Source organism: Gopherus evgoodei, chromosome 2 (assembly GCF_007399415.2).
Source record: "Gopherus evgoodei ecotype Sinaloan lineage chromosome 2, rGopEvg1_v1.p, whole genome shotgun sequence".
NCBI lineage: Eukaryota > Metazoa > Chordata > Testudines > Testudinidae > Gopherus > Gopherus evgoodei.
Genome location: NC_044323.1, coordinates 188946318 through 188958421, shown reverse-complemented (window position 1 = coordinate 188958421; position 12104 = coordinate 188946318). Strand labels below are relative to the sequence as shown.

The 12104-nt window shown below is 40.5% G+C and overlaps 1 protein-coding gene across 2 annotated transcripts in view; it reads right to left on the bottom strand.

The window, feature by feature from the left end:
* The window catches only part of SCGN (secretagogin, EF-hand calcium binding protein), a 50513-nt gene extending 39008 nt beyond the window's left edge, over nucleotides 1-11505 (bottom strand). The window contains exons 1-2 of one of the 2 annotated variants that reach the window (XM_030549539.1): nucleotides 11202-11505; nucleotides 10330-10400 (exon numbers count right to left, since the gene is read on the bottom strand). In XM_030549539.1, coding sequence (XP_030405399.1) covers nucleotides 10330-10400; nucleotides 11202-11274 — 144 coding nt within the window. In that variant the 5' untranslated portion in view covers nucleotides 11275-11505. The remainder of the gene's footprint in view (nucleotides 1-10329; nucleotides 10401-11201) is intronic. The other variant, XM_030549538.1, reaches the window with a different exon arrangement.
* Nucleotides 11506-12104: the final 599 nt, after the last annotated feature.

The following is a 12104-nucleotide window of genomic DNA, read 5'->3' as shown; positions in this document are numbered from 1 at the left end:
GAATTAGCTCGATGGGATTCTCTGCCTACTGTCTTTATAAACTGGTGGGATGATTTGGCAGCAAATAAAAGCTTTAGTCAAGCATAGTCTTTCTCAAAGGTTTGTGGTGCCATTATTGCATAGTCACCATCCAGAGCAGAATGGCACTACAAGGTTGCAGAAGCACTTCCTTCTAACTATCCTCCCGCCACTATGGGCTGAAATATTCTAGACATGTTCTGTCTGCTAAATTTATTTTTGGAAAGTTTCGAGCAAAAATGGTTCAGTGCTTCCTCCGGGCACTCTCTGCTGGCAGGGCTCCCATGTATTTCCAACAGCAAGCTCAAGCTGCCCTCCTCTAGGGGTGGATTTCTGTGCTAACACTGACTGCCTTCCCCAGTAGGACACGTGTGAAAATCCTGGGATGCAGTAGCTTTCACTGGCCTGAGTAGGAGGTGTGCACAAGTTGCCCATTTAATGTTACCTATAGAATACAGGAACATTTTTAGAGATGAAAATTTTTAGCATTCAAAACTAGGGCTGCCAATTAATTGCAGTTAACTCACGCAATTAACTCAAAACATTAATCATGATTAATTGCACTGTTAAACAATAGAATACAAATTGAAATATCTTAAATATTTTTGATTTTTTTTTTACATTTTCAAATATATCTATTTCAATTACAACACAGAATACAAAGTGTACAGTGCTCCCTTTATATTTTTTACTACAAATATTTGCACAGTAAAAATGATAAACAAAAGAAATTGTATTTTTCAATTCACCTCATACAAATACTGTAGTGCAATCTCTTTATCATGAAAGTGCAACTTACAAATGTATTGTTTTTTGTTGCATAACTGCACTCAAAAACAAAACAATGTAAAACTTTAGAGCCTACAAGTTCACTCAGTCCTACTTCTTGGTCAGCCAATTGCTAAGAGAAACAAGTTTGTTTACATTTATGGGAGATAATGCTACCCACTTCTTAATTACAGTGTCACCTGAAAGTGAGAACAGGCATTCGCATGGCACTGTTGTAGCTGGTGTTGCAAGATATTGACGTGCCAGAAGCACTGAAGTTTCATATGCCTCTTCATGCTTCGGACATCGTTTCAGAGGACATGCTTCCATGATAATGACACTTGTTAAAAAAATAATGTGTTAATTAAATTCATGACTGAACTCCTTGGGGGGAGAATTATGTGTCTTCTGTTCTGTTTTACCCACATTCTGCCATATATTTCATGTTATAGCTGTCTAAGATGACGACCCAGCACATGTTGTTCATTTTAAGAACACTTTCACTGCAAATTTGACAAAATGCAAAGAAAGTACCAATGTGCAATTTCTAAAGGTATCTACAGAATTTGACCCAAGGTTTAAGAATCTGAAGTGCCTTCCAAAATCTGAGAGGAACTAGGCGTGGAATATGCTTTCAGAAGTCTTAAAAGAGCAACATTCTGATGCGGAAACTACAGAACCCAAACCACCAAAAAAGAAAATCAACCTTCTGCTGGTGGCATCTGACTCAGATGATGAAAATGAATATGCATCAGTCCGCACTGCTTTGGATTGTTATTGAGCAGAACCCATCATCAGCATGGATGTATGTCCTCTGGAATGGTGGTTGAAGCATGAAGGGACATACGATTCTTCAGCGCATCTGGTATGTAAATATCTTGTGACACTGGCTACAACAGTGCCATGCAAACACCCTGTTCTCACTTTCGGGTGACATTGTAAACAAGAAGCAGGCAGCATTATCTTCTGCAAATGTAAATAAACTTGTTTGTCTGAACGATAGGCTGAAAAAGAAGTAGGACTGAGTGAACTTATAGGTTCTAAAGTTTTACATTGTTTTATTTTTGAATGAAAGTTTTTTTGTACATAATTCTACATTTGTAAGTTCAACTTTGATGATAAAGAGATTGCACTACAGTACTTGCATTAGGTGAATTGAAAAATATTATTTCTTTTGTTTATTACAGTGCAAATATTTGTAATAAAAATAAATATAAAGTGAGCACTGTACACTTTGTATTTTGTGTTTAATTTCGATCAATATATTTGAAAATGTAGAAAACATCCAAAATATTAAATAAATGATATTCTGTTATTGTTTAATAGCACAATTAATTGCACAATTAATTTTTTAATTGCTTGACAGCCCTAGTCAAAACACAATGTGAGTATAATTAAGGGAATTTTTCTTCTATAGAAAGGGGCAAACAGGATCAGATAAAATAAGAATTCTCCAAACTTTGCTCAAAGTTGGGCATATGGAGATTGTGGCTATTTGAGAAGAAATCAAAAATAACATCAAGTTTGCAAGCTTAGGAGCCATGGGTAATACGATAGTTATCCGTGACAGAGAAAGGAGGAGGGGCAGATAGCTACTGTCAATTGATAGAAATTACAGAAATAAAAAGCAATGCCTGACTCCAGTTTTCATTTTGGAAAAAGAAAGGTCACCTTACTCAAAGAATTATGATCTGTATTAGATTATAATGGTGACTGAACCCAAGTCTGGAAAAAAGATTTTTACCCCTTAGCTATCATCATATGAACAATAAAAACTTCAAAGACACTGGCTTAGGTCCCAATCTAGCGGAGTGCTGAGAGCAGCTGAGCATTCTCAATGGCCAATGAAGCCTATGGTAATTGAAGGCACACCACTATTTAGGATCAAGTCCGTAACATGCATCTTATTAGCAAACAAAAGATCATATAATTTTGCTATGAAAATATAAACAGCTGTAAAAAATATGGCCCATGGCATTTATCATAAATCATTTGATTTAAGGACAATTTTTTTTACAAGAACATTTCTTATTAAGGATAATATTCCACAAAGCTTTGCATGGGACAATTACCGTAATTGAACCCACCATAGTAAGTACATTTTCCCCTCTTCACATCTGATCCTGTCCTTCAATTTTGTGAAAAACCCTTTAAAAATATTTCACATCAGAAATGTAATTGAAATATTCATACTTCTCATTATGATGGAAAGGACATGTTTACCTTTTTATTCCCACAGTGTTTAATTTCTTAAAGATGGTTGTCCATAACCTTCTGGAAACTTGATAGTAATCTCTCTCCTTTTATCACACTTTTTTCTTTTGGGTGCCCTTGCCCCCACGTTCTCTCATATTTCTTTGCTTGTTAAGAGAGCTGTGCTGCTGGTAGTGATTTATTTTAATGAAAACACAGTGATGAATCATTTGTTTTGGAAAAAATAAAATGTGCAGAGAATCACAGGGACTTTAGAATTTGATGTAAGGGTAGGTCTAATTTAGGATATGCCAACCTTGAGAGTATCACTTTAATCAAGAACAGCTCATGTCATTAACAATTGCCATTCTCCCCCACATGAGGAGATGGAAAATAAGATTTTTCCCTGCAGTTAAGTAGGTACATCACATGAAGGGGGGAAAAGTCTAAAGCACTGAAAGATGCTTGTTTGCAAGTGATTTTTTTGTTTTTAAATTCCCAACTTCCCTTGTTCATTGGTACAAAGGCAGGCAGATTGCACCATTCAATTCTGTCTGCAGCTAGTTGTCAGTATCTGCCAAACTGGAAAAATAAATCCTTGGACTAATTCAGACCTCACTTAGGATCTTATCCTTTAACAGGCTGCATGCACGAAAGCCCTGTGTTCACATGGAGCCAGATGCAGGACTGAGATCTCAGTCAATGCAACTCCCACATAAGCCAGTGAGAACTGAATTCATGTGAAAGCCTGAATCTGGCAGGTGCTAAGTGCCTCCTATGCAGAGTAACTACAATAGCCTCTTAAAAAAAAAAAAAAAAAAAAAGCTAGCCTTCTACTTGCACCCACAAATTGTGGGCACAAATATTTGATGGTCCAATTTATTCCTCCACAAATCTTATGTATATGACCAACTGTCTACAATTGATTGTGGGTGGAAAATGAACCAGTAGATATGTCCACTCAAAAAAATGGAACTAAAGGCAGACTGGAAATCAGGACCTATATACATATGACAGAAATGGGAACTTCCAGCAGTATCCTGGACAAACCCTACTGAAGTAAGTTTAAGTATTTTAGGTGTTTACTATATTAAAAATGCAAATGTTCATGTGTTATTGTGGGACTGTATGTAACTTGTTTAGGAGGGAGATGTGACTAATGTAAACTCGGGGAAGTGTTATGAGGTTCAAAGGACTACTTGAAACAATGTGAACTTTTAAAGTTAAGTGGGTTTCCCAGGAAATTTCAAGGGAGAGGCCCATGCAAATGTTACTCACTCAGGTTATGCAATAGCTCAGCCTTTTGAAGCTCTGCCCTGAGGAGGGGACCTTTTGTCTGCTGATCAGCTGTTACATGAGGACAAGGTCAGAGGCGTGACTCTAAGATTCATGGATGTGCTTATTCCGAGCTAAAAGTAGTTACAAACCTATGGCTGCAAAAAAACACAACTCCCTGCATGAGGCTGGAAGGTTCTGGGTGATCTCTGGTAAGCTTATTAGCATGAGGGCAAGTTCTTTTAATACTTTAATATATTTTCTCTAATGCTTTCACCTTAAGAATAAACATGCTTGCTTAGGAAAGCTGTGTGGTATCGTGAACAATTATGCTTTTTATAGCCTGTGAACCAGCTTCAATAGGCGAGAGCTCCACATCAGACTATTCCATAACTCAGTGCTTAGAGCACTCACGAGAACTGGGAAAACCCACATTCAGATCCCTGCTCCACATCAGGCGGGGCAGAGGGGACATGTAACCCGGGTCTCCCACATCCAGGTGAATACGCTAGTCATTGGGCTAAAAGTTACAAGGGAAGCTGCCACCATTTCCTATTCCCACCCCACAGAGTGTTTTTCTTGCAAAACAAAAAAAACCAAAAAACCCAAAACAAAACAAAAAAACAAGTGCTTAGGGACCTAACTCCAGGAGAGCTGTGAATTCCAAGCAGTGATAGTTGCCTCTCTGCAGCACCAAACTCCCTGAGAGGGGCAGGACTCAGGCCACACTTCTCTCCTTGACATTTCCTACTAGCTAAGTTAGGCAGCACCCTGCTCAAGCCATTTCTACACTACAGAATTATGCCGACCTAACTTACCTCAGCATACAGCCACCGTAGTTATTAAATTGTTTGGATGTATGTGCACACTTTGCTCCTTGTGTTGTTGGTGTTCATCCTCACCAGGACCACTTGTATCGATTGTATTGTCAGTGTGGGGCATTGTGGAATGGCTGCTGAAAGCCAGTAACAGTTGATGTAAGCAATGCAGTGTCCACACTGACACTGCGTCCACCTAGTTACATTGCCTGTGACTCTATGCCACATGGGGAATTTACTAAATCGGAGTAAAGAGGCACTTATGTTCTTGGGAATCAAATTTAAGTGAAAATACTTCCACAGCTAGATCACCGCAACGCAGCTTACGTCAACTTCACCCTGTAATGTAGACCAGGCCTCAGTATGATGGTCTTTTGTGGATCCCATTCTGTGACAGCTAACTCTTTCTTCCACGCACTGGGCATGTAGGCACCTAACTCAGAGGCTGTGGATTCCACTGGGTGCAGCAAGATGCCTATAAGTTAGGCACTGCAACACTGAGCATTGCAATGCCTAAGTCCCTTTGTGGATCTAGTCCTTAGCCCATCAGTATAGACTAGTAATTAGACTACAGAATCCTACCATAACATAATACCATATGTATTAGAGAGATGAGGTGAGTGAAGTAATATCTGTTACTGGACCAACTACTGTTGGAGAGAGAGACAAGCTTTTGAGCTTACATAGAGCTTTTCTTCAGGTCTGGGAAACTAACTTGACCTGTCACTGCTAAATACAAGGTTTGAACAGATTGTTTAGCATAAGTACGTAACAGATTTCAAGGGACCATTTAAGGTGAAGTGGCCCATTAATCTACATCTACTTGCAAATCAAGGGAGTTATGATAGAATTGTATGACCTGATAGCTTTTCATAGTTAGATAAGGAAAGTGGGGGTTGGATCTGGGATTTGGTTTGGCCCATTATAAAGTTAGGGGCCCTTTGCAAAATTCAGATCTTCCTTTGCTTCAAAACACCCTCAAAAGTTCAAAGATATTTAGATTCAAGACTTTGGTTTGGACCCATCTACACTAGTGACACATTCTGAATCCTCTTTCTTGCCTGGTGCTCGTAATCCACAAATCTGATTCTCAAGTGGCTCATAGACTCTGTCTTTAATTGTTTCCCCAGCTGCTTTGATGCGCTTGCATTTAATGTCAGACAAAGATATAGCAGAGAAGCTGGGGAAAATGAGTTACAGATTACAGTGGTCATTAGGGGGAAAATAATAGCTTAGAGAGCGGAGGTTGAAAAAATATAATTATGAAACTGTTCACTATTCAAGCAGAGACAACTTCCAGAGCTGATAGTTATTTATCACTTGTATAGCACTTTGGAAATAGTAACTAATTAATCCTTGTAATGCATCTGCAAGGTATGTCATTAAGTGTTATTGTCTCTCTGTAGCAGAGAGTAGAAGAGGCATAGAGGTTAAGTGCCCATAAAAGGAATCAGTGTCAAAACTAGGATTAAAATGCAGAGATTCTAGCTCCCAGCCCTGTGCTGATATCAGTAGGCAATGTGTTTCTTTAGGGTAATGAAAAATAGTTCCATGGGGGCCCTTGACTTTTTCCACTGTGGGAAGGGGTTCTTCACACATCAGCAGGACGCACGTATGGAATAGGTGATGTGTACAGAAAGAAAAATGGTGGGTAAACATAATGTTATATGATAATTATACAAAAATAAGTCATTCATATACAGTGCTACGATGCTCATGATGCTTAAGAGACAAATAAAAAAAAGTCCTTTCCCTGTGGAGTGTCCAATCAAAGCACAAAATTCTACTCTCAGACTTACTGAGCAGCCTCAATGGGAGATCCACCTATGCAGGGAAAGCAGAATACTTCCCTATGGATTTGAGATAATTTTGCCATTAGTTAAACAATGAGAATTGAAAATAGATCAGAGATTGCAAGGCCAGAAGGGACCATTGTGATTATGCACAGGAGGTCAGATTATAACACAGACCATAGAACTTCTCCAAAATGATTTTTGGAGCATATCTTCTAGATCAGTGGTTTTCAAACTTTTTTTCTGGTGACCCAGTTGAAGAAAATTGTTGATGCCTGTGACCCAGTGGAGCTGGGGATGAGAGGTTTGGGCTGTGGGAGGGGCTTGGGGCTGGAGCAGAGGGTTAAGGTGTGGGAGTGAGGGCTCTGAGGTGGGACCAGGGATGAGGGAGTCAGGGTTTGGGAGGGGGCTCTGGGCTGGGGCAGGGTATTGAGGTGTGGGAGGGGGTCAGGGTTCTGGGGTGGGGGTGCAAGCTCTGGGGTGGGGCTGGAGATGAGGGGTTTGGGGCACAGGAAGGGGCTCTGGGTTTGGCGGGGCTCAAAGTGGGATAGGGGATTGGGGTTGAAGCACAGGCTTATATTGAGTGGCTCCCAGTCAGCAGCAAGGCGCGGGTGCTAAGGCAGGCTTCCTGCCTGTCCTGGCACCGCAACCATGCTGCGTCCTGGAAGAGCCCAGCAGAAGGTCCAGCTTCTAGGTGCAGGCACGCAAGTGGCTCCACGTGTGTCTCACATGCAGGGATACCACCCCCCCTTCAGCTCCCATTGGCTGGGAGCCAGTGCTCAGGGCAGGGCCAGTGTGCAGAGCCCCATGGCCCCCCACCTTGGAGCTGGATCTGCTGCTGGCCGCTTTTGGGGCTCAGCGTGGTGTCAGAACAGGTTGAGACTAGCCTGCCTTAGCTGGGCAGCACTGCCGACGGGACTTTTAACGGCCCAGTTGGAGGTGCTGACCTGAGCTGCCGTGACTCAGTGCCTTACGACCTGCAGTTTGAAAACCACTGTTTTAGAAAAACATCCAATGTTGTTTTAAAAATTGTCAGGGACAGAGAATCCACTGTGACCTTAGGTAAATTGTTCCAAACTACTGTCACTATTAAAAATTTACACCTAATTTCTAGTCTGAATTTGTCTAGCTTCAACTTCCAGCCACTGGACTGTATAATACTTTTCTCTGCTAGATCTACAAGCCTATTATTAAATATTTGTTCTCCAGGTAGATACTTATAGATTGTAATCAAGTCATCTCTTAAGCTTCTCTTTGTTACGCTAAATAGACTGAGCTCCTTGAGTCTATCAATATAAGGCATGTTTTCTAATCCTTTAGTCATTCTTGTGGCTCTTCTCTGAAGTTTCTCCAATTTATCAACATCCTTCTTGAATTGTGGATATCAGGAGAAGGGATGCAAGGCAATGCATGATCATATTGTTTAAGGGCCATATACTAGCCCCCTCACTGTTAAGTAGCACCTTACCATTCCCCCTGATTTCACTGAGAATCCTTTGAAAAAGCAAGATACTACTCTCCATATGAGTAAGTGTGACAGAATCTGTTCCTTAAATTTAATTCAGAGGGTTTTTATTTATGTGAAACTTTTTCTTATAATAGCAACAGTAGATATAGAAAATGAGAGATGTAGAAAGGAGAAGACTGATTTAAATTAAATCATTTGAACATATAACTTTTGGCAATAATGAGAGTTGTCATTATGTATCCTGTTTAACAAAGGGAAAAAATATGCTCCATTATGAACCCTGTAGATACTGGTTTCTGTGCACTACTGTTTTGGTATGTAATGTCCTATTTCATGTCATGAAACAGACTTCACATAGACCTCTGTGTGTGATACATAATCACGGGAACATAGGACCCGCTGTACTGCAGCAGTCTCATGGCCCATCTAGTCCAGTACTACAGTGGCCAGCACCAGACACTTCAGAAGACGGTGCAAGAAACCCCACAGCAGGCAAACATCAGATAATCTGCACTATGAAATTCTTCTCCTAATACCTCATAATTAAAGTTTGGCTTAAACCCCAAAGCTTGAAGTCTCATATTTCTTCCAATACTTTCTTTAGCATTGTTATAAATCTAGATATTCTTATCTATATAAATGTTGATCCCTCTTTGAATATTGCTAGGTTCTTGGTCTTGATAACATCCTATGGCAATGAGTTCTAGTCAATATCTGCATTGTGTGAAATAACACTTATCAGTTTTGAATATGCCACCTTTCAGTTTAATTCAATGCCCTTTTTTCTTGTGTTATGAAGCACGGAGAATGGAAGCTTCCAATTTTATCTCCTTTTTAAAAAAATGATCACAGTCTTTTCAACCTCTCTTCATATGAATATTTCTATATCCATAATCATTCTCATTCCTCATCTCTGAATCCTCTCTGCCTTTATGCAATTTATATCTAAATAGACTTTTCTATACATGCCAACAATATTTCATAATAAAACTATTCTTTTTGCAAATGAAACAAAAGTTCTGTTTTGTTTAGAATAATTACAAATTGGAGTATATAAGACCTCCATTCTTAATTTTGCATGTTATAATCAGAAATCTGTTCAGATTTAACTAGCCTGTTTTTTCTGTCTTATTATCTGTTTTTATTTAATGGAGCTGCTTCACATTTATTTGCTTTGTGCCCATTTCTTCTATTTTAAGAGATGCTGACTTTTTTTTCTTGTATTTGATCCCGTAGTGAAAAGATAATTTTTTAAATGTAACCTTTGTGCAAATTCTAGGACAGACTTATTCAGTGGTAGTAGTTCTCTCTGACATTCAAAGGCAAAATATGAACTGAAGATAACAGAGAAAAGGGAGATTTTGGCATAAAACTTTTTGTACTTTTTGATATGTGGACAGCATAAGATGAGAAGCACTGATAAATAGTATGAAACAGAGCCAAAAAAAAAACCAAACCCAAACAAAGATACACAAGTCTTGATCTTATGAGCAGTATGTTTGACTCATATATTTATCCTTTAGCCACTTCTAAGAATGAAGGCATAACTCTTCATAAGCTCTGGTTAAAATTAATGCAGGAAGAGTTCTATGGTAGTTTTATTTCCAAAGTCAATGATCATATTAACAAATCAGCATTGTTTTGAATCAAGCATAAATACTTGCTACTTTCCCCTCAAAGACTAAAATCTATATTAAAGAATTTCAGTTCCATTTTTATCATCTAAATGGATTTTCCTTCAAGCTTTCAAAGAGGAGATTAGGTTTGTGCCAAAATTATAACCTTGGAGTGAGTAACAGATGTTGGACTGAAAATAAACAGCTCTAATACTGGTAGAGTTATTGCACCTGTTTCTCCTAGCACCTGTTGTTGCTAGGAGAAAATAAAACCCTTTATCTTTGGTCTCACTAAGGAAACTAGTAGTCACAGAGCAAAGAGCACAAAACCTTTTTAAACGCAATTGTCTTCACATGCATGTAATTTGGTAAGTACTTACAGATGTGCCCAGTTTCTTCAGTAGATGATGAAAAAAATTATCAAGCTCCTTCCCCTCTATGTAACCATTGTCTAAATACAATTAAAACATACATGATTGAACAGACATAATTATTGCTCTAACTCTAAGCACAACTTAGGAACTATAGAACCATTTTTGTTTACAGAAACTGTGCCAAGTTGGGGCAATGTTCTCTTTATTCCTAAATAAGTCTATTCATCCTTCCTATCTTATGGCACATCGCTTAAAGTTGGAAGTTGTTATATTTAATTCAAAGTCTCAGCATTTTAATATTTTTATTTTTTTCTTTATTCTATTGTAGAGATCTTGGTTAAAAAAAAAAGGAAAAAAGAAGCAGTAACAGAGTAGAAAAATATTTTGTGTTCCCAGTGCATTCTCTGCAAGGGAAGTTTATTGTTAAAATTCTTTTCCCTTGTGTATATAAGATCAACCCTGTGAAGTTCAGGATTTCCTGGAAGGACTGATTCAGCTACTCAGTGCTGGTGGATGCTCAGCAAGTACTTGATTCAAAAAAAAAAAATTCTCTTGGTGCTCAAAGAGAACATTTGTCCTGATTTTTGCTGCCCAGTGTTAACGCTATCAACCTGCTTGCGGGCTACCCAGGCGCAGGGAACATCTGCCACAGCTGGGAAACGCAGAAGTAGGTGGTAAGTCTCAGCCATATACGAAGCCCCAGCTTCATGTTACATAGACTCGGGCACCACGCTCACGTGCATCACACAGGCACAGGGCATGCACCCCTGGGGCCGAAAGACCCCCCCACGCCCAGCCACAGGGGCCCGTCCTCCCAGTCCCGGGACCCTCCGCGCCCCCCGGCTCGCTCCCTTCCCGCGCGAGCAAACCTCCCGCACCGTCGGCGTCGAAGCGCTGCCAGATATGCAGGAAGCCGGCGGCGTCCAGCTGCTCCAGGGGGCTGCTGTCCATGGTGCTGCAGGGGAAGAGACCTCGCCCAAGTCCCGGCGGCGGCTGGAGCGCTTTGCCCGCCCGCGGTCCCTGCAGCTCGCCGGCTGCTCCGACTGACTGGGGCAGGAGAGTTTCTAAAGAGGAGCCCGCAGGGCGACACGCCCTGCGCTCGCGCGCATGGGCCCAGGTGAGAGGAAGGGCAGAGCCCGAGCCGCTGGGTGGGGGGGGGGAGAAGGGGAGAGAGAAAACTCCACTGCAAAACAGCTGTTCACAGCTGAACCCCCTGCCAGTTAAAAATCAACCCCACCCCCATTCCCTGGTGTCTGAGAGCTGCAGGGATGCAAAGAGAGGACACCGCTAACTACACCAGGGGCTCTTAGAACCCACAAAAGTTCATGCTCCAATACATCTGTTAGTTTATAAGGTGCCACAGGACCCTCTGCCGCTTTTACAGATCCAGACTAACAGGGCTACCCCTCTGATATCTGGCTGGGGATATTTATTTTAGCATCTCTCACAGTGGCTCTTCCCTAAGGGCCTGAATCTCAAGCCCACCAAAGTCACCTGATCATCCTGTTTAGGGGGAATGAGTGTGATCTGAATGACATCTGCATATCAGGCTGCAATAATGACAGGCATCTAGCCCTTGGAGCTGTCTGTACAGTGCTATTGAAGTCTTGGTGTATTTTTTGCAGTGCCAATGTGTGTTTTCTCAGTATTCTTGCAAACAGTTTTGCAAGATTGATTTTGGTTTGCACATTTTTATATTTTATTCAAACATAGGTAGACCTAGAAGTTCAAGTACACTTAGAAGCAATGGGAGGATTGACTTAAAACAAGAATCCTTCATG